The sequence below is a fragment of the Pelobates fuscus genome, chromosome 1, assembly GCF_036172605.1.
Source record: "Pelobates fuscus isolate aPelFus1 chromosome 1, aPelFus1.pri, whole genome shotgun sequence".
In the NCBI taxonomy this organism is placed as follows: Eukaryota; Metazoa; Chordata; class Amphibia; order Anura; family Pelobatidae; genus Pelobates; species Pelobates fuscus.
The window spans coordinates 295519006-295545533 of record NC_086317.1 but is presented as its reverse complement, the minus strand read 5'-3'; the positions used below and the strand labels follow the sequence as shown (position 1 = coordinate 295545533).

The window sequence follows — 26528 nt, the reverse complement described above, 5'->3', positions numbered from 1 at the left end:
AAGAAAATTACGGTGAGTATAATAAAATTCTCGTTATTTTATGACAAAGAAAATAGTATCCAATGAGCTGGAAAAATTCATCCATAGTTAATATAGCACAATATGACATGCACACAGACACATAAAAAGGAAGATTTTTTTCAAGTCTCTTTCATTATACCGTTTATCCTCCCAAATCTATTGTGCATGTAGTTATGCCTTGACAAGATTGTTCAATCTCATGGATAATAATCCTGTTGGAGGACAAACGTCAGCATACTAACAGCTTCAAGTTTTACATTTATAAAAACAATATTTACTAGACTTGTGTACTGTGAAAAATGTAACTCGATAAGTCTAATCTTCATCCATGTTGTGATTTGGTTCGTCATATCATCCATGCAAAGTATTCAGGAAAATTATTTGGATAAACCAAAAATGGGCCAATAAGTGTATTGTAAAATGTGTATATTTTTCAGTGCAATGGTAGGTGCATTTTCATGCCACTTTGTTCAAAGATCAAGTGAGAAAAAGTAACCAATAGAGGGGGAAAGCAGGGGCAGTAAAAACAATATATATATATATATATATATATATATATATATATATGTGTAGTTGTATATTTATATATTATATATTTATTAAGTATATAATATATTAAGATAGATTTTTTTTTTATTGCTCATCCTTTTTCCTCTATTAGTCACTTCTCATTTGAACTTTGAATAAAATCAACATTTAGTGGCTATCCTAACCATCAATCATCTTGTTTACCATCAAAAATCTTTCTTTTTTTGAAGCCATGGACGGAACTCTGAATTATGAAACATGCTCATCCATTGTCTGTTTCATCTGTTCATAATATGCCCTTGTGGGGCTTTGCAGCTACGGAATTGGGATGACCTGCAAATCACCTATATTTGAACAAATCCTAGTTCCTTGGAAACTGCATGCTAATATTTACCACGATGCACAGCCCAGATTTTGAAGTATGAAATGTGAGAATTCACATGCACTTCAACATCTTTCGCATGAAAATTATATTGGCAGGAAATAAATCTATGCATGAATGCTGTTCTTGAGTGAGATGCAAAGAACCGTTCAAGCAACTAAATTTATATCACTGTTTTCATTTTAGTTTGATGTTTCTTGTGCAACAGAAGCCGAGCTACTAACATTATGTTTCCATTAAATCTTAATTTTTTTTGTTTGTTTCATAAGCCAAAGCACATTTATAATTGCAATACCACTGTAGTGTTGAGTGTAAGAGCATGTGCTATTGTATTTTGTCACTTTGGTTTAGCTTTGGAACAAATGACACATTGCAACAGCTGATTAAAGCCCTGGAGCTAAGCGTGCAAGTAAATATTGCTTGCACTGAGTTTGTCAACTGCTCAATGCCAGCCCCAGTCTGAATGAGTAGCATCAGCTCTGAACACAGTGAGACTGTTTGTTTTTCCTTGGAAAAGCTTTCTTTAAATTACAGTTAGACATGGACTTTTGTGACACGTCTTTGGGGATGTTTACCGTCATTCAGTAAGTGTGCTCATTGTGATAATATATTTTATTTTTCATTAATGTTACTTATATTGTAATATTTTAGCACATTTTCTCAATTTTTATAGTTTATTTATTTTACTTATTTTGAACATACAAATGTGTGTAATAATGTGTTACAGTAAGTATTTTATTTATTTATTTAGTAGTTTTTTTAATTGAAAGAGCTTGTTATTAATTCAGTAATTTAATCAAGTAGATCTTTTCATTTTGTTGTTTTTCTATTCTTGTGAAATCAATGCGTTCTTTGAGCTATGTTCTATGCTATCACACATTTCATATTGTATACTTTATGAAGATTTTCTGAAATGCATTGTTTTCTAGAAGCAAAATCAGGAAGGTTTTTATTCATAGATAGCTAGCTCAGTGGGCTAATCATCAGTAGAATCTGTTCAACTCTTGGGTCACAGGTTCTGAGGTAGATAAAATGAGTACCATTAAATTGGGTAATAGTAACATCCCCAGGATGTACTTGAAAACCAACGTAATCTGAATGTACCTTTCCATAATAATATTATAAAGAACAGAATATAAACATTTGTTGTGGTTGGCTTTCATTGTTACCCGCGGTGATTAACCGTGGCACAATATAGATAAATCTACTTTGTTAGAGTGACATATATTTGAGTGGCTTTAAGTCCATGGTTTTCTAGTCAAAAGGTAATAATCTACTGGTTTGCTTGTTTATTCATTTAATGACTAGTTCTTAAGAATTGTTTGGAAGTCAAAGTGGATTTTTAAACTTTAGATCTTAATAGCTGAACTAGAAGCATAGCTTACTTTGAGAAGCTTTCTAATTCAGCTAATCTGGTCTGTAATTTGAAATTCACTTGGACTTTATTTCGAATTCCTGCCAATTCTCACTTTAGTAAATAACAATTGGGCATTTTTTGTCCAATAGTGGCAACAAATAAATCATGAACTTTTCATCTTAATTTTCTGTAATAAATTGACTCTTCTTCCATATTAAATTTTCTTACATTTTCCCACCCATCAAAAAACAATGTTTTTATTACAATCCATCCTACACAACTCATTAATCCTAAAAATTAAATTATATTTCTTCTTAAAACTGCCACCCCTCCAAATCTATGTTTTAATCCCTAGTCATAGTCAAACTCATCAAGAAAAATGACCACATGGTAATGTGCTTATTCACCTGTCGCCTATTCATTTGGCATAATATTGTTACCTTTGACTTAATCCTTTCATATATACAACATTCTTAATCTCCCAGCGAGGGGCAGTGCAATTTACAGAGAGGGAAGAACTTGGCCCAACGCTGGAACAGAGGTAAGTTTTTTTTTATTGTGGGGTCTGGTGCAGCACAGCAAGGATTACTCTAACTAAAAATAGTGTTTTATTTATTGAATAATGATTTCTTTTATTATTTCTATTTATTAAACCACTGTTTTTGTTGTTGCAATAACTCTTTAACTTCAATTCTAGTATTGTATATATCTGATAGCAGTTTCCCACTGCCCTAAAATGATTAGCTTTTTACTTTTGCAAACCCATCCAAAGCTATAATGTCATCATGTTTCACTGTACAAATTCTTGTCAATAATAGCCGAAGCATTATTCTCCCTTTTAAACTGTCATAATCCTTTCTAATCACCTAAACCCGGTGTGGGAGAGAACAATGACAATTCATTTTTATCCCTTATCAACCTCAATGCCAAAATGTTTTCTATGGCATATGAATTTATTTTCTTTACTAACCATATTATCATCCTTTTGCTTATCTCACGTAATATCTCACATCTACTCATGCCATAATATCTACCAATGCTCACTTTCCAATTCAATAACACTTTACTATTTCCCAGCCTATTATTAACCCTAATTATCTAATTTCTTATTTTATCTTGACATTTAGTTTTAATATTTTTCAGCCCCCTCTCCTATGATGCTTTTAAAAAATTTTTTTTACAAAAATTCTGTATTTTACTGTGCAAAAGGAACATAAACGCCTGCAATGCAACAACAGCAGATATAGGCATATGTATGAAAAGGTATAAACATAGGTTTGGCATAGGTATCCATAGCACATTTTTGACATATAGAAGATACAGTCGTGGTGTCAGCAAGTAAGCCAGTCATGTCTAGATTCCTAATATGTCAGTGGGTGTGCCATGTCTGGGGTGTGAAATAGACATTTAAAGTGTAATATATTTATGTTGGTAAGACATACGAGAGAGGCATGCAAATGTTTGTAGTATAAGGTACATGTTTGACTTTAATAGGTCAACTGTCTGTTAGTTCCCTTTCCAGACGAGATGGGGGAAACCTAAGGTCTAGGTACCTATTAGCTTATATTAGTCCTCAGCATTGGGTCACCAGTCACCTGATGCCACGTGTGTATTTAGCTGTGATGGAATGCAGTCACTGAATACCACCACAAGCGCTCTCCGGTACTACATGGAGATGGAGATAGCCACCGGAGAGAGACGTGGAAGGGGTGACCATGGGTGGTAGTCATCCATTCTCGATAGGGTATACCGCCACACTAGCTATGTTGACTGGTGTCAGGTGAGGGGGATATACAGGTGTAGATAAGGCCAGAGAAGCCCTTGACTGTGGGTGCTATATACCAAGATGTAGAACGGTAGATCCACTGCACAGTAGGGTGTCTTGGGTGTGTGTTGACTAGGTCGGTAAGGCCTATACGGTCACGAGTGATAAGAGAAAACTACATAAGGAAACAGAAACAAAATCCTGGTTAACAAATGCAAAAGTTCTTGAGGGAACAGAGCAGAACATTATATTCTTGAGGCTACTTTTGGGAGATTGGGGTCTTGATAGTCTCTTGGTACTGCAGAGAATCCTCTCTAAGTTGTAGCCCCTCCTGTGGAGTGAACTCAACCACCATGGCTGGGTCCAGTCAGGAGAGGTTTGTCTCATCTGTGCATGGGAGTGAGATCAGGCCCACTTTGCATAGGTGTGAGTCAAGGTCCGAGTAACTCTGAGCTTGTTATGTTGTTCCCTGATGCGTGACACATACTACAAGGAATCCATGTATAAAGTGAAATTATGAGGCAAAAATTTGGTTCTTTGCTGAGCTCATTTGCATACGCTTACCCAGAATCCCTTGCAGTAGTGAGAGCACTGTTAATGTGAGATTTCTGTGATAAAATCAAGTGTGTGTATTTGGGTTTTCATCCACACTTTTTTTTCCCACCACAACTTATCTGGTATATTTTATATATATATATATTTAAATTAAACAAATATATATATATTTTTTTACATAATTAAGTCATTTTATTAATTACAATCTGAGGGACCTGCCCGACAACACAGGCAGAAAGTCCAGAGAATTTAGCTCGCAAGCCCTATATTTAACCCTGTAACTTTCCAGGACACCATGAAACCTGTACATGAGGGGAACTCTTTTACTCGGGAGACTACATATGGTTATTCACTAAAGTGAGTATTTAAATTTAACTTCAAATTTAGAAACATAGAAACATAGAATGTGACGGCAGATAACAACCATTCGGCCCATCTAGTCTGCCCATTTTTTAAAAAATACTTTCATTAGTCCCGGGCCTTATAGTATAGTTAGGATAGCCTTATGCATATCCCACGGATGCTTAAACTCCTTTACTGTGTTAACCTCTACCACTTCAGCTGGAAGCCTATTCTCAGTAAAGTAATACTTCCGGATATTATTTTTAAACCTCTGCCCCTCTAATTTAAGACTATGTCCTCTTCTTGTGGTAGTTTTTCTTCTTTTAAATATAGTCTCCTCTGTGTTGATTCCCTTTATGTATTTAAATGTTTCTATCATATCCCCCCTGTCTCGTCTTTCCTCCAAGCTATACATGTTAAGTTCCTTTCACCTTTCCTGGTAAGTTTTATCCTGCAATCCATGAACCAGTTCAGTAGCCCTTCTCTGAACTCTCTCTAAAGTATCAATATCCTTCTGGAGATATGGTCTCCAGTACTGTGTACAATACTCCAAGTGTGGTCTCACCAGTGTTCTGTACAATGGCATGAGCACTTCCCTCTTTCTACTGCTAACACCCCTCCCTATACAACCAAGCATTCTGCCAGCATTTCCTGCTGCTCTATTACATTGTCTGCCTACCTTTAAGTCATCAGAAATAATCACCCCTAAATCCCTTTCCTCAGATGTTGAGGTTAGGACTCTATAAAATATTCTGTGCTCTGCCCTTGGGTTTTTACGTCCAAGATGCATTATCTTGCACTTATCCACATTAAATGTCAGTTGCCTCAACTCTGACCATTTTTCTAGTTTACCTAAATAATTTGCCATTTGGATTATCCCTCCTGCAACATCAACTCTGTTACAAATCTATCATCAGCAAAAAGACATACCTTACCATCAAGACCTTCTGCAATATCACTAATAAAAATATTAAAGAGAATGGGTCCAAGTACAGATCCATGATGTACCCCTCAGGGTCAAAAGAACTGGACTGGATTAATTGTCTGAATCAGTAATGCTTTCAGTGTGGCTACCCTGGCTTTGTATTTGAAATTCTCTTAGAACTGAATTTGAATCCTCACTTTAGTAAATAATCCTGTATATATTCCCAGTCATCTCACCTCTAAATCTAAGGACAAATCTTTCTGTGCTTAATTTACTTTGCTCTAGAACTGGACAAAAAGAAATCTACCCAACGGCTAATTTGAAACAGATGGCAAATTTGAAAAACAATAGTTAGATCACAGAACAATAAAGTAGGTTAAATGAAACATAGTCTGATTTGTTAATTAAATTCTGTTATTTAAATTTAAGTTTTGCCCTTGGTATATCATATTTAGGTAGATTTTTTTATTTATTTAAATACATAGGAAAAAAAAAAAAACCTATGCCCAGGCTTGTACAATCATCATGTTTATTGAGACAGATGATGTCTGAGTGTAATTGCTTTTGTCATCAAAGTTGCTCTGCGTGTTGCCATGGGTGACACATATTGATAATCTTTATGCAGTCACAGGCTAGTTGGGAGACGCTTTTGTTCAGACTTTGATCTGTTCTGCTTATTTTTTGTTAAAAGGGTAATGTGCCACCGAGGAATAAACCTGGAGCAGATAATAATGCACAATGACAAAAATGTTCTATTATATAGGGCGCCATGCTACAGGATATTGTAAGCCATTGATTATTTTATTTTGTTTTATCCATTCTAGTAAGGTTGCGAGAAGATCACAGATACTTATGTCTTTTTTTTTTTTTTTTTTTTTTTTATCAAAATCCTTGTAAGAAATAAAAATAGTCAGCTCTTTAAATATATTGATTTGTTAAGAAGAAAACACATACACTCTGGTTGTTGATTGCTTTTGTATCTTAATGCTCTGCTCTATTCATTATTGTGAGAAATCGCCTTCCACATAAGGGACGTAGCATTGACTTCCATTCAGCTGAAATGAAACTTAGCAGGTCATTAACTACAGGCATCCCAATTTACAGTATCTTTTTTTGTAAAGAGTGGTCATTTTCTTATAATTAGTATTCCACTGGGTAACTATTAGCACTGTGATATAAATAGAGATGTTAAATGTTTCTGTGATTATGAATAGAAATTGCATATTGCACATTTAAATTGTTATAGTGTTTTAGTATTCCATAGATAATTTAATGCACAATATTTTAAATTTTGCATATATGCAGTTCTATGATTTAAAAATAAAATAAAAACATTTTGAACTCACATATTAATAACAGCATTGTAAAGACAAATATTAACAATGGATGTAAGATACTATTACAATGCATGACTTAGTACTTAAATTACTTAGTACATTAATTCTTTTTGCGGTCTATATATTCCAGTATCTGCCCACTATTTCTGTGTGCGAATCATGTTTTTGAACCTTGCCCTGCACAGATGGACAGGTCACTATGCAATTATTTACCATAATGAATGGGATAATGCACTGCTTATCTTTGTGCAGTTGGGGGGCTCTGATCTCAAAAACAAGGGAAGGGAATGTCCCAACAGGCAGAAAAATCAGTGAGAGTTGCGCACCTGAGTGCCAGATGACATCACTTTAAAGGTGGCCGCTGAAATAATTGTGGGATTGTAACCCCTAATCTTGGACATCACGGTTACACATTCTTTCTCAGTTTTAGCCAGGAACCCCAATTTCAGCCTTGAATTAATACAGTGGTTTTGTTTATTATTATTCAGGTTATTTGTTCATTAGGACAAATTAACGCCTTAACCCCTTAAGGACCGGCCTGTTTTTGCGATGTTTGTACGTTAAGGACCAGAGCAGTTTTAACACTTTTGTGGTGTTTGTGTTTAGCTGTAATTTTCCGCTCTCTCATTTACGGTTCCCATTCAAGTTATATATTGTTTTTTTCACGACAAGAAGGGCTTTCTTTACATACCATTATTTGTATTATGTCATATATTGTATTTGAAAAAAAATAATAAAATATGGTGAAATTTTTTTTTAAAAAAACATGTTTTTGGACTTTTACTTGAAACATCTTTTACTTATCTACAAAAGCTAATGAAAAAAAAATGCTAAATAGATTCAAAATGTTGTCTCGAGTTTAAAAACACCCAGTGTTTACATGCTTTATTGCTTCTTTGCAAGTTATAGGCCTATAAATACAAGTAGGAAATTGCTGTTTCAATATATATATATTTTAAATGTATCAATAGTGACATTGTAACACCGTTATCTGTCATAAATCCCCGAAACACACCTAACATGTACATATTTTTTTAAAGTAGACAACCCAGGGTATTCAAAATGGGGTATGTCCAGTTTTTTTTTGTAGCCACCTAGTCACAAACACTGGCCAAAGTTAGCATTTATATTTGTTTGTGTGTTAAAAATGCAAAAAACGCTAACTTTGGCCGGTGTTTGTGACTAAGTGGCTACTAAAAAAAGCTGAACATACCCCATTTGCAATACCTTGGGTTGTCTTCTTTTGCAAATGGTATGCCATCATGGGGCTAATTCTCATTCCTTGGCTACCATATGCTCCCAAAGGCAACCTAACCAATCTGACAAATTTCAATTAAAAAAAAAAAGTTAAATCAAGCCTTATATTTGACCCTGTAACTTTCACAAACACTATAAAACCTCTACATGTGGGGTACTGTTATACTCAGGAGACTTCGCTGAACACAAATATTAGTGTATCAGAACAGTAAAATGTATCACAGCAATAATATCCTCAGTGAAAGTGCTGTTTGTGTGTGAAAAATGCAAAAAACTTCACTTTCACTGACAATATCATCGCTGTGATATGTTTTACTGTTTTGAAACACTAATATTTGTGTTCAGCGAAGTCTCCCGAGTAAAACAGTACCCCCATGTACAGGTTTTAGGGTGTCATAGAAAGTTACAGGGTTAAACACAGTGCTAGCAAATTAAATTATCTGGACTTTCGGCCTGGGTTGGCAGGCAGGTCCCTCAAATTGCAATCATTAAAATTACTTAATTAGGTAAAAATATTACATAAATACGCACGTCGAATTTTAATATATATACATATTTATATATTTGACGTCTACGTGTATATTTATGAAATTATTTATGTAATTATGTATATGGACATACCGTATATACTCGTATATAAGCCGAGTTTTTCAGCACATTTTTTGTGCTGAAAAACCCCAACTCGGCTTATACTCGAGTCAATAGTCTGTATTATGGCAATTTGCATTGCCATAATACAGACAGGGGCTGTGTGAGATGTTACTTACCTCTCCTGCAGCTCCTGACAGCTCTCTCCTCCTCTGCGCCGTCCGTTCAGCACCTCGGTCAGCTCCCAGTGTAAGTCTCGCGAGAGCCGCGGCTCTCGCGAGACTTACAGTGTGAGCTGATAGAAGAGCTGACCGGATGATGCGGAGGAGGAGAGAGCTGACAGGAGCTGCAGGAGAGGTAAGTAACATCTCTGCAGCCCCCACAGCCCCCCCACTGAACTACCAATGCCACTAGACCACCAGGGAAGGAGCCCCCCTCCCTGGCACGCTAGCAAGCAGGGAGGGGGGACAAAAAAATGAATAATAGTAATAAAAATAAATACATTAATAATATAACAATTTTTTTTAAATAATAATACAATAATAATACAAATAGTAATAAAAAAATAAATAATATAACAAAAAAAATTAAAATAGTAATAATAAAAAATATATTAAAATGCCCACCCCCCCCACCAAGGCTCTGCATCACACTCTGCATCACACACATACACACTGCATTCACACACACACACACACACACACTGCACTCATACACACTGCATTCACACACACACTGCACTCACACTGCATTCATATACACACTGCATTCATACACACACACTGCATTCACACACACACACACTGCACTCATATACACACTACATTCACACACACACTGCACTCACACTGCATTCATATACACACTGCATTCATACACACACTGCATTCACACACACACACACACACTGCACTACTATACACACTGCATTCACACACACACACTGCACTCACACTGCATTCATACACACACACACTGCACTCACACTGCATTCATACACACACACTGCATTCACACACACACACACACTGCACTCACACACACACACTGCACTCATACATACACTGCACACACTGCACTCATACATACACTGCACACACTGCACTCATACACACACTGCACTCATACACACACACTGCACCCATACACACTGCACCCATACACACTGCACTCATACACACACACTGCGTTCTCATACGCACACACTGCATTCATACACACACACTGCATTCATTATATACACACACTGTAAATAAAAATTCAATTAATATAATTTTTTTAGGATCTAATTTTATTTAGAAATTTACCAGTAGCTGCTGCATTTCCCACCCTAGTCTTATACTCGAGTCAATAAGTTTTCCCAGTTTTTGGGGGTAAAATTAGGGGCCTCGGCTTTTATTCGGGTCGGTTTATACTCGAGTATATACGGTATGTATATTTTGTATTATTTTTATTTATTTATTTATACATATATATATATATCATTACATTCTAAGTGTATTTTGATATAAATATATATATATATCAATATCAAAATACTGTTAGAATAAAATTGCATATATATATATATTTTTTTAATTATTACAAATTATTTTTATTTTTTGTTATTTATTTTTATTAACATATTATTTGTATTTTATAATAATATATATATACCATATATATATATATACACATATTATTATTTTTTTTACACTGATTTTTTTTCACTTTATTTTTTTATTTTACACTTGCAGGGAGACTGCCTGTCAGCACAGAAGTCCCCCTGCAGGCAGACACCTATTGCGGTCATGTGATCGAGTGATCACATGGCCGTGGGGTCCTGATCTGCTGAGGGGGGACTGCCCGGGCAGACAGGCAGTCCCCCTGGACCGGGAGGAGAGCTGATCGCCGCCGTGGGACCAACGGCGATCAGGTAAGTAGCCCCAGACCGTTATGGCGGTTCAGGACCGTCAGCGGTCCAAACGCACGTTTTACCGCTGACGGTCCTGAACCGTCAGCGGTCCTGAAAGGGTTAAGGACTGAGCCAAATGTACACGTTGTGATCAAAACAAAACGTAAACAAAACCTTGAATTTGTGTCTGTTCAGATGTAATTCACCTCTTTCATATTAAGTGCACCCACACTTATTATATATAATTTTATTCAGGAGAAACAGGGCTTTCATTTAACCTCAAATATTTAGCTATGAAACATAATTTAATATGAATAAAATATTAAAAACAGGGGGAAAATAAGATTTAAAAAAAAATGTAGTTCTACGTGACATTTTAACTGTGAATGTCATAATACTTTTACTGCAATAAAATACACATATTTGTATTCATTGATGTCTCACGTGTAAATCATTACCCCTTATGTACAGGTTTTATGGTGTTTTGGGAAGTTACAGGGTCAACTATAGAATGTAAAATTTTTCAGTTTTTTTTTCCCATTGAAATTCGTCAGATTGGTTACGTTGCCTTTGAGACTGTATGGTAGCCCAGAAATGAGAATTACCCCCATGATGGCATACAATTTGCAATAGTAGACAACCCAAGGTATTGCAAATAGGGTATTTCCATTCTTTTTAATAGCCACTTGGTCACAAACACTGGCCAAAGTTAATGTTAATGTTTGTTTGTGTGTGAAAAATGCAAAAAACTAATTTGAACGCCAATTTTGGCCAGGGTTTGTGACTAAGTGGCTACTACAAAAGACTGGACATACCTCATTTGCAATACCTTGGGTTGTCTCCTGTTGCAAATTGTATGTCATAATGGGGGTAATTTTCATTCCTGGGCTACCATACGGTCTCAAAGGCAACGTAACCAATCTAACGAATTTCAATGTGAAAAAACTGAAATGCAAGCCTTATATTTGACTTAGTAACTTTTGAAAACACCATAAAACCTGTACATGAGGGGTACTGTTATACTTTGGAGACTTCGCTGAACACAAATATTAGTCTTTCGAAACAGTAAAACGTATCACAACAATTATATTGTCAGTGTAAGTGCCATTTGTGTGTGAAAAATGCTAAATATTTCACTTTCACTGACTATATCATCATTGTAATATATTTTAGTGTTTTGAAACACTAATATTTGTGTTCAGCGAAGTCTTCTGAGTAAAACAGTAGCCCCCATGTACAAGTTTTATTGTGTCTTGGAAAGTTACAGGGTTTAATATAGTGCTAGCCTGGGTTGTCAGGCAGGTCCCGCAAATTGTAATTAATAAAACGACCTAATTACGGTATGTAAAATTATTACATAAATATATATATATATAAAAATGAATATATATATATATATATATATATATATATATATATGTATATAATAGTTTTAAATGATTTTTCTTTTTATATATAGGTATATATATATATATATATAGTGATATATACTTATGTATATAAATATATATATTATTTCATTCTACCTGTATTTTGATATCAATATATATATATATATATATATATATATATATGATATATATATATTGATATCAAAATACAGTTAGAACGAAATTAAACACACATATATATTTTTTAAAATTTTTATTTTGTAATATTATTTTTTAACGTATTTACATATTTATTTATTTTATATTATATATATATATAATTATAATTATATATATATTTAATCAATATCATTCTACATGTATTTTGATATTAATATATATATATGATCTAAGTATATATTTTATTTTATAGCTTGGATTTTATGGTATTATTGTGCCCCCTCATGAGCACTGTATTTCACAGTGTTGTTGTTGCATCTGCCCCTTTTTAAATATATATTTTAGTATTTAAAGTCCCTTTCCATGTTGTCATAGTACCATTTACTAGCCATGTCTGCCTGAGCGTCTTCCAGGTTTTGGGACCTAGTTGTTGGAAATAGAGTCATTTTACTTTGATCGGGCCTCTAGCATGTGTTTCCTAGGACAAATTTGTGTATGTGCCATGGATTCATAGTCCTGATTCAGTGATATTTGACATTTCAGGTCAACCAATAGTGGTATTTTGGTGGATTTCCATGCTCTTGCTATTAGGAGATTGCTGCAATAAGGATGGGGAAAATGAGGTTAGCATTTGGTTTAGTAAGTCTGTCTGAGTTCATAAATAATAGGCACATTTCAGGTGTGAGGTTATAGTCTGTCCTCTGATATGTGATACTATGTTTTCCACCAAACGCCAAAAAGGGCGAATGTTAACACATGACCACCAAATGTGGTTCCCCTCTCTCTTAGGCACTGCCAACACGTACCATGTCTGGTACCATGTACCACCTGTATTGTAATTTCCGAACTAGCTCCAGGTGTGATGCGCAAGTTGTTTTGCCTTTATGGGCCAAAAAGGCTTTGGTCCATTGTGCTCTGTCGAATGTCTTGCCTATGTCTGTTTGCCAGGCTACCATACGCGATTCACATGTATATGTTGTAACTTTGGTTAGTAGGTTATGTGTTATATGTCGAGGAGAATTTTTTTTTGGTGTAGTCAAGGAAGCACATGCCTTTTCAAAGTATGCCATTATCAGTGTCATGACCCATGTTAGTTTGGGTAGCAACATAGATTTAAGTTGAAGATAAGAGAATACTGCCCTGGTGGGAAGATTACATTTGGACTGTGGGCCTGGAAACTGTAGCATGTAGCATGTTTTCTCCATCCAAAAGCTGTCCTATTTGTGTGCATTCTCTCTTCAAGGTCAGAAATCAAATGAAGGGTTGGCTACATATATGCCGTATCCCAGTTGCTTCCTTAGCCCATCCCAAGCACTAAGTAACAACCTGGTGGTATTTAATGTATTCAACCTGGTGGTGTTTAATGTATTCAACCTGGTGGTATTTAATGTAGTCGTGGGTCGTTTGGCAGTGGGTATTCAAAATAAATACCTTAGGCCCTTGGGACTTGCCCAAAAAGATTACATTTTGACCCACTGCGGAGGTTTCACTGATCATAGTGGATAGTAGCGCTGTTTGATAATATAGTTTGACATTTGGAAGATTAACTCCTCCCTCATCATTTATATGGTTGTTCCATATAAACTTGGTGAGCAATATTTGGAGTTTCTCTAGATAAAGCTTGGGCAAGTGTATCTGTAATGTCCGCAGTAAGTATTGGAATTTGGGGATCATGTCATCGTCACCGCTGCCATTCTACCCACCCACATTAAAAAAATATTTTCCCATGTTTTCAGGGTTTCAGTAAGGCTGAAAAGCAGTGTGTCATAGTTTTGTTTAGCTAGGTTGGCCAAGTTTTTGGTGATCTTGAGTCCCAAGAACACAATGTAATCTGTTCTCCAGTCTAGGGGAAATGCAGATTGCAAAGCTGTTAATGTTTTGTCTGGGAGCTGCATGCCCATAGCTTGGGTCTTAGTGACATTTCATTTGTAGTAAGAATGCTTACTGTATTCTCCTATTTCTCTCATTAGGTTAGGCAAAGAGATATGGGGCTGGGTAAGTGTAAGTAGCACATCATCAAGTAGCAAATCATCAAGAGGTTTGTTTTAGATTCCGTGTCCCTGATAGTGATGCCATGGATAGATGTGTTATATCAGATGGATTGTGCTAGGGGCTCCAATGCCAAAACATACAGCAAGGGAGATAGGGGGCACCCCTGCCTAGTCCCATTTGAGAGAGGGAACGGATCCATTAGGAAGCCAGAGTTAAGAACTTGGTCTGTGGTGGAGCTGTATAGGGCCTTCACCACTGACAGGAAACCACTGGGCAAGCCAAATCTAAGGAGCACTGCCTCCAGGAATCCCCAATGTAGGCATTCAAAGGCCATCTCGGTGTTCTCCCGTGATTGTTTCTGTAAGCTGTACATAATGTCAGGCACCTTCCATGTATTAGCTGCTCCCTGTCTTCCTGCAGTGAAACTCACCTGATCAGTGTGTGAAATACGTGGGATAATTTTGCTTAGCCTGGTTGCATAGATCTTTGCAAAAAGCTTTGCGTCCGTATTCAGGAGTGAGATGGGCATAAAGTTTTGTGTGTGCATGGAGGGTTTACCGGGATTCGGTAGCGTAGCATTGTGAGCCCAGAGGATGTCTCTATGTAGTGTTATATTTGAGGTAGCCTCTGTAAATGTGCGGACCAGGTGAGGTGTTAAAGTTTCCTGGAATTTCTCATAGTAAAAGGTATTAAGCCCGTTAGGGCCTGGTTATTTATCTGATGAGAGTGCTTTGAAGGCTATCTCCACCTCTTGGTCTGTTATTGGGCATGTAAGTTATGCTTGTTGAGCAATAGAGAGTTGTGGAACGTTCATCTTGTTGAGGTATGTATTAATTTCAGCTGCTAAGGGCTGATGTGTGTGTCTGTTGTTTTTCACGTTATATAACTCGGCATAGTCTGGAGCGAATTCATTGCTGATATCTCTCGGTGATGCGAGTTTAGTTCCATTTCGAGAGATGAGGTGCACTATTTTTTGGGAGACTTGCCATGCTTTCATTCTATTTGCTAACATTCTGCTAGCTTTGTTCCCTTGGGCATAGTGTGATGCTTTAAGTTTTCTAAGATGGTAACGCATTTTTACTATGGCCTGTTGGTGAATACACCTATTTAAGTGGATTATTTTGTCTTTTAGAGATTGGGATGGTGTTAGTTGGTTTCTGACATTAAGATCATATAGTTCTTGCTGCCATTTGTTTTAGTTATGCTTGAGATAGTTTTCGTAGCTGAGATGCTCTCTATATCAAAAGCCCTCATGCTACGGGTTTGTGTGCTAGCCACACGGTGTCCTGGGGTCACATGAAGTGTTATATTTTATTTGAAATAGAGTTGCAGTGCCATATCAACCTTGGTGGTAACTTTGGTGTTATGTAGTAAAGAATCATTGATTCTCCAAGGGTTTCTATTTTTAAAGTCATAGAGATCCTTCAGCTCTAGGGTTACTGGCGCATGGTCTGACCACGTTATGAGTTTTGTGTCACATTGGACCAGTTGGTTAAGATGTGTGCCTCTTATAAAAAAAAACATCTATTCTGGAATAGGTATTATGCATGGGTGAAAAATATGTGTATGCCCTTTCCGAAGGGTGAGAGACCCTCCAGACATCATACAAGTGATGATGCATGAAGAGGTTTTGCAGTTCCCTGCCCTGGTGTTTGAGAGGCCTGTACCTAGCACTAGTACTGCATAGTGTGGTGTCTATTTTTGGGTCAAAGACATGGTTGAGGTCTACACATAGAACAGTGATTCCCTGTTGGATATTGGCTGATTTTAGGAGGATTTTGTGAAAAAAGTTTCTTTGATTTGTATTGGGTGCATATACATTTGTTATGATGTATAACATATAATTGATGGTACCAGTGATGATGACATATCTCCCACTTGCATCTATATCCTGGGAGTGCACTTGGAAGGAGACGTTTTTACCAATTAAGATGGAGACGCCTTGCGTTTTGGTAAGGGAGGTTGCATGGAACTGGGAGCAATGGAACTCATTTGTCAAAATTTGTGGGTGGTCATTTGTTCTAAAATGAGTCTCTTGCAGTTCAGGAGATGTTGTTTAACCGGCATATTTAAGCCTCTAACTTTCAGAGTGCAAAATTTCATGTGGGGTCATATGGAAAAAGATGCTTCTAAAATGTGATAATTCGATATCGTGAGGGGTCTTCCACTCTCCCCAGCTTAAATAAGCCGAGTGGAAAGTCCCCTGTAGAGGGCAACCACATTAACCTATGTGAGCTATCAACAGTGATCATGCATGTGATATGGTTATCTATCTGATTACATGGTATCCACTTGCTTAGATGTGTTGGGCCACCTACTAGGCCCTGCCTACCAGAGAGGCTTGCCGTTTTTTTATGAGATACGCAGTCATAGGGAGTTTGAGATTGCTTTTTTAGTGGGAATGGCAAGCTGAACAGAAAATGAGAGATAAACAAAAGGAAAAATCAAACATAAAGGTGCTGTAAACATGGCTGGGCACTGCCCGCAAGTGCCACGGGGGTTGAAGCTTCCTATCCTGGTGTGCTCCCCCCAGTGCGGACTGTGGAATATAAGTATATGAATGTTGACCCTTATGCGTGATAAATGTACTTGGTGTTGAGTTGTATTGTGGTCATTGCCATATACATTTAAAAAGGTTTGATTGAGTAAACACCTGGTGGGACATAGATTGTAAGAAGGTAGAGAGATATCCAGTGTATATCTAACTCTTTTCCCCCTCCTTCAGCAGGAGCCCCTTAGTGCCTTTTGCCGTATATACAAGGTCCATGCCTTGATATGCATTGGTATAGTAGATATAAGAACGCATTTGAGGCAGAAACCCAGTAATGCTCCAGTAGGGCCAGCCATGTCTCCTGTCTGAGTCTGGGACGTGGGATTCCTTTTAAATTATCAATGTCAATTCGACTTAAAAACTAAAAACGTGGGAACTTTCCCACTGGCCCCTCATAGAGAATATCTGTACATTTAGTCAAAACATAGCATTAACATAACCAAAACATAACATGTTATATAAACAAAACAGTAAGGAGGCATTATAACATGTATCTAAGTCCCAATCTGTTGCGAGGGTATTTTATTCTAGAGGTCAAGAGCCACTAAGTAACATTTGCTCCATATACCGAGCCCTCCTCTCCCTCCCCGTGCATTGATGTAATACATTTTTATTAATTAATTAATTTTATTTTTTATTTTCCCCCTTTTCATTATTCTTTTTTGTTTGTTTTTTTTGTTTTGTTCTTAACTTGGTGAGTGGGGGGCCTGTACGTGAGTTCCATTTGTTAAAAAGGAAACATCTCCATATATGTAAGACATTTGTGAGATCTCTGAAGATCAAGTGGCTAGAGCTACCCTGAATGTAGGGACACAGGTTAAAGTGGACAGAACTGGGGTCTAAGGTACTTGCTGTTTCGTGAATCTAATGTGTTTAATTCTCAGTCCCTGGAAGACTCTCAACGTCTTCTCGCTTTCTTCCATTCAGGAAAGATTCTCTGTGGCTCCGTCGATTTTCCTGGTGAGGTCTGCTGCTCAAGGCCCCAGTCGCGGAGGATTTGTTCACCCTCTTCGGTGGTGCATATCACAGTTGTCTTCCCCTCTCTCTGGACTAATAGCTTTACAGGGTAGCCCCAGTGGCAGATGTTTCTCCCGGAGCAGTGCTGTTATGTCTTGAAAGGGGCCTCTGTTTATTTAGGGTAAAGGTGGAGATGTCTTTGTACTTCTCAGGCCATTCCTTGGTAGCTGTGCTCCCCCTCAGGACTGCTTCCTTTGCATGGTAATAATGCATTCTGAGTAGGATGTCCCTGGGAGTGTTCACTAGGCCTCGCCGTCATGTGAACCCTGTCCAACAGCAGTAAGTCTTGTGGCAGGTCTGGTGCCATGGTATACAGGAGGCCTGTGACATAAGCCTGCAGGTCGCTGGTGCCCACGGACTCCACTACTACCCTAATGTGGAGATTATTGCACCAGACCCGGTCCTCGATGTCCGCTAGTCTAGTATCATAACTTTCCACATGGGACATAAGGCCTTCCACTTTCATGGCCAAGTCATATGTGCCTCTGCTTGTTCGGCCGTTTTGTCCTCTATGGCTGACTGTCAGGGCTTACCTGGGTTGGGAGTCCGGCAGGCAGAGATGTATGCTCACCCTTACAAGAAAACACAGGCAAGAATTCGAGTCGCGGTACAGGAACGGATAAACCAGGAGAATAGTCGTGGGAAGCCAAGGGTCAGAGGAAGCCAGAATAAACAAAAACACAAGCCGGAGTCAAGAGCAAACTGGAGAACAGGAAACAGCAAACCGATCACCAGAGTCAAGGAACTGACACTGCCTTCTGGGAGAGGCAGTGTTTTATACCTGGCTAATGAGACCATCAGCTACAGGTGTGCTGAGAATGTTGGAACAGCCACAGAATAACGTCCAGCCCCCAGTGCTGGATACAAGGCAAGATACAAACTTCAGGCTGTATGGTGGCTCAGAGGAGAAACAGCAGGCCCAGGACTAAAAAGTACCCAGGTTCAAATCCCTTATTGGGCACTTCTGGGGTGATCTCATCTGGCAGTCTGGATGTCGCGGTGAGAACCGTGACACTGACGTCCTTGTACCCAGATCATGGAGGTCTTTTTGGAGATTGTTTATAGAAGCTTGCAGAGTCTGGAGCATTTTAGCAGACATGTCATGGAGCATGTTTTGCATTACCGCTTGTGTGAGTGGGGATATCCTCGTCGGTGCCATCTTGGTCCGTCTTGTGTGTCATGGCAGTTTTCAATTGTTTTTTGTTTTTTTTCATTGCACGTTTAAATTAATATAAAAACCAAAATAAAGCAAGAAAACCTTTGACAATTATGTAATCAACATTTATAAACTTAAAATAAATTAGTTCATATTGCATTATTGGGCATGTCTCTAAGCTAGGGAAGTTTATTCAGCCACCCTCCTCCCTCTTACCCACTCGCTAGTCCAGTCCAGCTAAGTCCACTAAAAAAGGACATCATTGTGTAGCAGCAATCTCCTCATTCTCCTTGCACTGACTGTCAGGAATATACAGGGAGTGCAGAATTATTAGGCAAGTTGTATTTTTGAGGATTAATTTTATTATTGAACAACAACCATGTTCTCAATGAACCCAAAAAACTCATTAATATCAAAGCTGAATATTTTTGGAAGTAGTTTTTAGTTTGTTTTTAGTTATAGCTACTTTAGGGGGATATCTGTGTGTGCAGGTGACTATTACTGTGCATAATTATTAGGCAACTTAACAAAAAACAAATATATACCCATTTCAATTATTTATTTTTACCAGTGAAACCAATATAACATCTCAACATTCACAAATATACATTTCTGACATTCAAAAACATAACAAAAACAAATCGGTGACCGATATAGCCACCTTTCTTTGCAAGGACACTCAAAAGCCTGCCATCCATGGATTCTGTCAGTGTTTTGATCTGTTCACCATCAACATTGCGTGCAGCAGCAACCACAGCCTCCCAGACACTGTTCAGAGAGGTGTACTGTTTTCCCTCCTTGTAAATCTCACATTTGATGATGGACCACAGGTTCTCAATGGGGTTCAGATCAGGTGAACAAGGAGGCCATGTCATTAGATTTTCTTCTTTTATACCCTTTCTTGCCAGCCACGCTGTGGAGTACTTGGACGCGTGTGATGGAGCATTGTCCTGCATGAAAATCATGTTTTTCTTGAAGGATGCAGACTTCTTCCTGTACCACTGCTTGAAGAAGGTGTCTTCCAGAAACTGGGAGTTGAGCTTGACTCCATTCTCAACCCGAAAAGGCCCCACAAGCTCATCTTTGATGATACCAGCCCAAACCAGTACTCCACCTCCACCTTGCTGGCGTCTGAGTCGGACTGGAGCTCTCTACCCTTTACCAATCCATCCATCTGGCCCATCAAGACTCACTCTCATTTCATCAGTCCATAAAACCTTAGAAATATCAGTCTTGAGATATTTCTTGGCCCAGTCTTGACGTTTCAGCTTGTGTGTCTTGTTCAGTGGTGGTCGTCTTTCAGCATTTCTTAACTTGGCCATGTCTCTGAGTATTGCACACCTTGTGCTTTCGGGCACTCCAGTGATGTTGCAGCTCTGAAATATGGCCAAACTGGTGGCAAGTGGCATCTTGGCAGCTGCACGCTTGACTTTTCTGAGTTCATGGGCAGTTATTTTGCGCCTTGGTTTCTCCACACGCTTCTTGCGACCCTGTTGACTATTTTGAATGAAACGCTTGATTGTTCGATGATCACGCTTCAGAAGCTTTGCAATTTTAAGAGTGCTGCATCCCTCTGCAAGATATCTCACTATTTTTAACTTTTCTGAGCCTGTCAAGTCCTTCTTTTGACCCATTTTGCCAAAGGAAAGGAAGTTGCCTAATAATTATGCACACCTGATATAGGGCGTTGATGTCATTAGACCACACCCCTTCTCATTACAGAGATGCACATCACCTAATATGCTTAATTGGTAGTAGGCTTTCGAGCCTATACAGCTTGGAGTAAGACAACATGCATAAAGAGGATGATGTGGTCAAAATACTCATTTGCCTAATAATTCTGCACGCAGTGTATAGAGACCCAACATGCAGAGTGTAATAAAACAGAAAATGTATACCGGACCTTAGAGTGGCCAGAATAATGTTCACAAATACATAAAGTAGCCGGGGACAAGCCAAGGTCAAGGAAGCCAGAAATCAGGAATAGCGAAAATACAAAAGCCAAAGGAGAACAAAGGGTAGAATAGTAATCTGTACACACTGTTCATCACTAACACGGCAGAGAACCTGACACCTGGTGCCTGCTCTACATGAATTACACTTATCAGACTCCCTTTCTTTTTCAGGATTTTTCAAGGTAAATACATCTCTTAACTTCACATGTGCTAATATGTCAGGCATGCCCAATGCATTTTCCAGCATTTCTAGGAATAGGACTCTGATTGGTTAGACCAGTGTTACCCCTGGAGTGGGTGTGGAAAGCATAAGAAAAACAACATTTTGTATCTGGTTTTTTTCAGCCTGAAACTGTCTTATTTAAAGCTAAAGTGATGCATGTCCCTTTAATGAAACCCTAAAACCAGGCTAACATGCTTTTGTCTGAAAATGAATGCATGTGTAATGTGCAGTCTTCTTGAAATTACAGACTGGTAAGCCCAACATCGATTAGGAAAATGCTGCTACTAGAGGATTTCTGAAAGAAACTCTGTCTCTGCCGTTAATATGAGTCAACACGGTTTCAAGTATAATAGGCCATGTCAAGTTAGCTTAGTGGTAACTGCTAAAACGGACTGGGGATGGTACTTAATGAAATATAAAATGAAGCATGTGGGAGTGGGAAAGCCTATTTATATATGAATAGGGAATCAGTTAAAAGAACAAATTCAAAGTGATGACAGCCTAGCCTAGTTTTATGTTTTTATTTCCACTGGATGCAGGTTTATTCAGTGTATTGTGTTTATTCAGGAGAAGGAGAAGGAGTATGAGTCAATGACATATTGCTCAAAAAATCTAAATCCCTCACAGTTATTTGATCATGTTTTGCTTCCCTCATCTCATGAATAAATTATTAGACTATACTTAGACTATACTTCCGCATCAGTGGTACATTTTCCAGCTTTACAAAGAGTTGAAAGTGTTTTACTCAAGTGTTTTACTCAGTGTTTATTTTATTATGAAAACTGTAGAGAGATTGTGTAGATTGGGTAGCTCCCCCTTTAAAAAGAAAGAAGGGGGGACGCTCCCAATCAGCCTGGTATTAGAAAAGAACTCAATTGAATAGACTTGTACCTTGAATATGTCCTAAAAAGGTATCTCTAAGAACAAGCATATGGAAATTGGAAACACTAGACAAACATGTATCCTGACATGAGCAGTGAAACACTGTAACTTTATTTAATGAACTGTAGAGAGGATACAATGTGTCCGTGTCCAATAAATGCTTGATATCAGAACATATCCTAAGTGGATATATCTCAATACCCCAATAACAATAAAGGCAAATTCTGCCGAAAAAAATTGGTGGTAGAGTAGTCCACAATTCGAAGGAAAAGAGAATATATGATACCTTTAAATTTTATATAGAAGTTGGACTGATGTAACAGTTACAGCAGTGTAGTATAATATGAGGGGGGACACCAAGTGTCCGTTTGAGCTATAGCTTTAAAGTTACTAAGAAGGGTGGGTTAAATACTAAGGAGTAATAGGATAAAGTGGTAAATGAAATGGAGGGAGTTCCAAATTCCCTGGTAGTCCACTGTCCTAAATTCCTGTAGGCTCCCCCCAACACCTTCGTGGGTGTTCTATTCTTAGTAGAAAGCTATGCTCTGTCCCCTTCTACCGCTGTTACATCCCTTGAAATTTCAAGGGCATAGCTTTCTACTAAGAATAGAACACCCACGAAGGTGTTGGGGGGAGCCTACAGGAATTTAGGACAGTGGACTACCAGGGAATTTGGAACTCCCTCCATTTCATTTACCACTTTATCCTATTACTCCTTAGTATTTAACCCACCCTTCTTAGTAACTTTAAAGCTATAGCTCAAACGGACACTTGGTGTCCCCCCTCATATTATACTACACTGCTGTAACTGTTACATCAGTCCAACTTCTATATAAAATTTAAAGGTATCATATATTCTCTTTTCCTTCGAATTGTGGACTACTCTACCACCAATTTTTTTCGGCAGAATTTGCCTTTATTGTTATTGGGGTATTGAGATATATCCACTTAGGATCTGTTCTGATATCAAGCATTTATTGGACACGGACACATTGTATCCTCTCTACAGTTCATTAAATAAAGTTACAGTGTTTCACTGCTCATGTCAGGATACATGTTTGTCTAGTGTTTCCAATTTCCATATGCTTGTTCTTAGAGATACCTTTTTAGGACATATTCAAGGTACAAGTCTATTCAATTGAGTTCTTTTCTAATACCAGGCTGATTGGGAGCGTCCCCCCTTCTTTCTTTTTAAAGGGGGAGCTTCCCAATCTACACAATCTCTCTACAGTTTTCATATAAATTTTGGGGTCCAAGCCCTTATTTAGGTGGAACTGGTACCACCACCCTGACCCACCTTTCCAAGTCCCTAATCCAACAGTTTGTGGATCAGGGACGACGGGATCTATACTTAGCTTCTTTATTTTATTATGATTAATTATAATTTACCATTTGTTGGAAGTGCGGCACTCAAAACAATGCCTCTGTTATGAAAGGTGATCGGAGCAAGATGCTATGTCTGCAATCAGATTTAGACAAAATAGGAAACTTGATAGTTAAACAGCAGATGTGTGTCAATATTAAAAAATACTAAATTATGCATTTGGGGGAAGAAAAATAAGCATGCCAGTTATACACCAAATGAATGTTTATTGTTAAATTCCCTCTGGAAAAAGATCTGTGAGAACACATTGATGATTGCCTTTCCATCTGTAAACATTTTCAGGAGCCATATATAATATTGCATTTGATTAGAATAGAACATTACCTCCTTTAAAATCAGTTGTAAGATCTCTGAATATTTAAACCATTCTGGGTACCAGCTCATAACAATATAATGACAATATAGACTCTATTTTAGGCTTGTTTAATCAGTAATTATATCCCCTCAAAAACACTCACTCCAGAGAAAAGTAAATTAAAGGTAAATGTGAAGTAAAGATGGAGAATGCTCCATCCGGAGGTGTTAAATCTGTTGTGATGGATCTAACCATTTTAACCATGTCATGTGTCCTTAAGGGGTTAAAATGTCCTGGTCCTAAATAGGCATAAAGTGCAAGTATAGTGTTCAGCAATAGTTGACACTCGACTCTTGACACTCCAAAGAACACGGTTGGTCTGCAAAAATTGCAATATCAAGTCACATTCCTAATTTTAAGAACAAACACCTGAGAAACACTATAGGCACCCAGACCAATTCATCTCAATGAAGTGGTTTGGGTGCAGTATCCCTGTCCTCTTAAGCCTACAATGTAAAACAATGCTTTTTTTTTTTTTTTTAAACTACAATGTTTACATTAGAGGGTTAGCAGCCACTATAGGCCCTTCTGCTGCACTACTGTGTAAAACTCAGTCAAGTGATGCAGAAGCCCTGCACAGAAGCATTGATTCAATCCTTTCCAAGTTTGAACATGCAAATGGTGCTCACAGCACATGTTCATTAGGTCCCCAATGCTCCTCTGTGAGAAGCTTTGGATTAGAGGCGGCCTTTATATTCCTAACGCTTTAGTGTTCCTTTAAAAAAATGAAATTATAGTTTAGGCAAATTGTTCAGATTTTGACAATTATAGCTTAATTTTTCATATATTTTATTTGATTCACTACAATTTGTTGTTTACTGGTAAACCCCTTTTTCTGACATATACAAATATACTGACTAGTTTTTTTATTATTGGATTATGCAAGCTTTATATCTAGAATTGTAATAGCAGATTCAAACAGATTGTATATCAAAACATTTTAACCAGTGTTTTAAGTCAAATGCAAAATGATACCAGAGTGTACTAAAAGTAAATAGGTAGTTTCAAACAGTGTTTTTTTTATTTTTTATTATTGCTTACAAATATGGCGTATAACTACTGTAAAGAGCATTAAAATAGAATGTGTATGAACACTGCTCAACAAATTTTAGTGGAAAATTAATAAGACTTAACCCCCTTTTTTGAGAAATGCAGTTTAGTAATGATATATTATGTAAATAAAATATTGGTTAATCGATTTGAACATTCTTCCTGTTTATAACTTCACATCCATTTTATATGATTTCAGTGCCTATAGAAATGTGCCCTTTTATATTTAGGTTTTCTTTCTTCTACAATGCATTGCATTTTCTTTTTATTATTCCAAACGACTATGCCTTATTTCATTTTCCCACTGTCTTTTTTTAGTTTATTATGCAGCTATATCCAGCTTTTTCCACACTCATCAAAGAATCTCTCTGCACAAATGCATAAACTCCCACTATAATAATCTCTGTACTCATTGCATCCACAGGATCTCATTTCATTGTTGTCACTGTACACACAGGATTGTATGATAGTAGAAAATTACACGTTACACGTTAATCAACATGAAACATGGACTTGCTCAGCCATTTTGCAAACACACTGAGATCAGCAGCCTCAAGCGATTTAAGTAGGAGGATATTTTTGTTTTGTTTAGGATGTAAAATACAAGGTAATCTATAATAAGTATGGGTTGGTATCAAGGTTTGTAGCATCTAGGGTAGTTTTGAGTTTGTCAAATTTTGTAATCACACTCGATACAATTAATTACGTATTGTCTTATAATTATATCAACAAACTCTTCTAGCTGGTTGCTTAAATAAAATGTGTTATATTTTAATCCTTATTTCATTCGGTATTGTATTTTAACTTTAATTTCAACGTTTTACTGTTTAGTCTTTATAACAGTAAAATATCTTTTTAGTTGTAGTTTAATTGTTTAACTAAAATAAAATGAGGGTAATTGTATAAAAAGCACAATGGGTTCTGAAAACAATTGCTGATTCTCGTTAAGCTATTGCATTACAGTTTAAAATCCGTAAATGTAGTGATAACCAGATATAGTGTGCACAACAAACCAAGTTGCATGACTTGAAAGGAAAATGATTATAATCTAGCAACCTAAATGAAATAAGTGTGCACGCTTTAACATGGAAGTAATGAAGTAGATCATTTTTATGGTTTGTTTCATTAAGTATGGAGATCCCTTGTACTAAGAGTCAATCCAACCACAGAAGGAATTAGGCATTTTGTTGAACACTATATATTTGGTATTTGAAAAATGTCATAGTCCTCTCTCTATGAGAGTTCTTCGTCTTTAATGCAGGCATAAAGCTGCAATTATGTGGCATTAGTACTGGGATTATTTACTAAACAAGGAAAAACAGGAAAAAAATGACAAGGAAATTGCTACGTTTAATCTAAAGTAGCAGAGCTGGAAAAACAGCATAAGAATTATTTTTGAAATCCAAATATTGTGATCAAGAATTTGCCAGTTATTTGCAAATCTCCAGTTCAGTGAATGCAG

General features: G+C 37.3%; 1 protein-coding gene across 1 annotated transcript in view; it reads left to right on the top strand.

The window, feature by feature from the left end:
• Window positions 1-1443: 1443 nt before the first annotated feature.
• The window catches only part of FRMPD4 (FERM and PDZ domain containing 4), a 541249-nt gene continuing 516164 nt past the window's right edge, over window positions 1444-26528 (top strand). Inside the window, exon 1 of the mRNA XM_063457824.1 lies at window positions 1444-1515. Coding sequence (XP_063313894.1) covers window positions 1472-1515 — 44 coding nt within the window. The 5' untranslated portion in view covers window positions 1444-1471. The remainder of the gene's footprint in view (window positions 1516-26528) is intronic.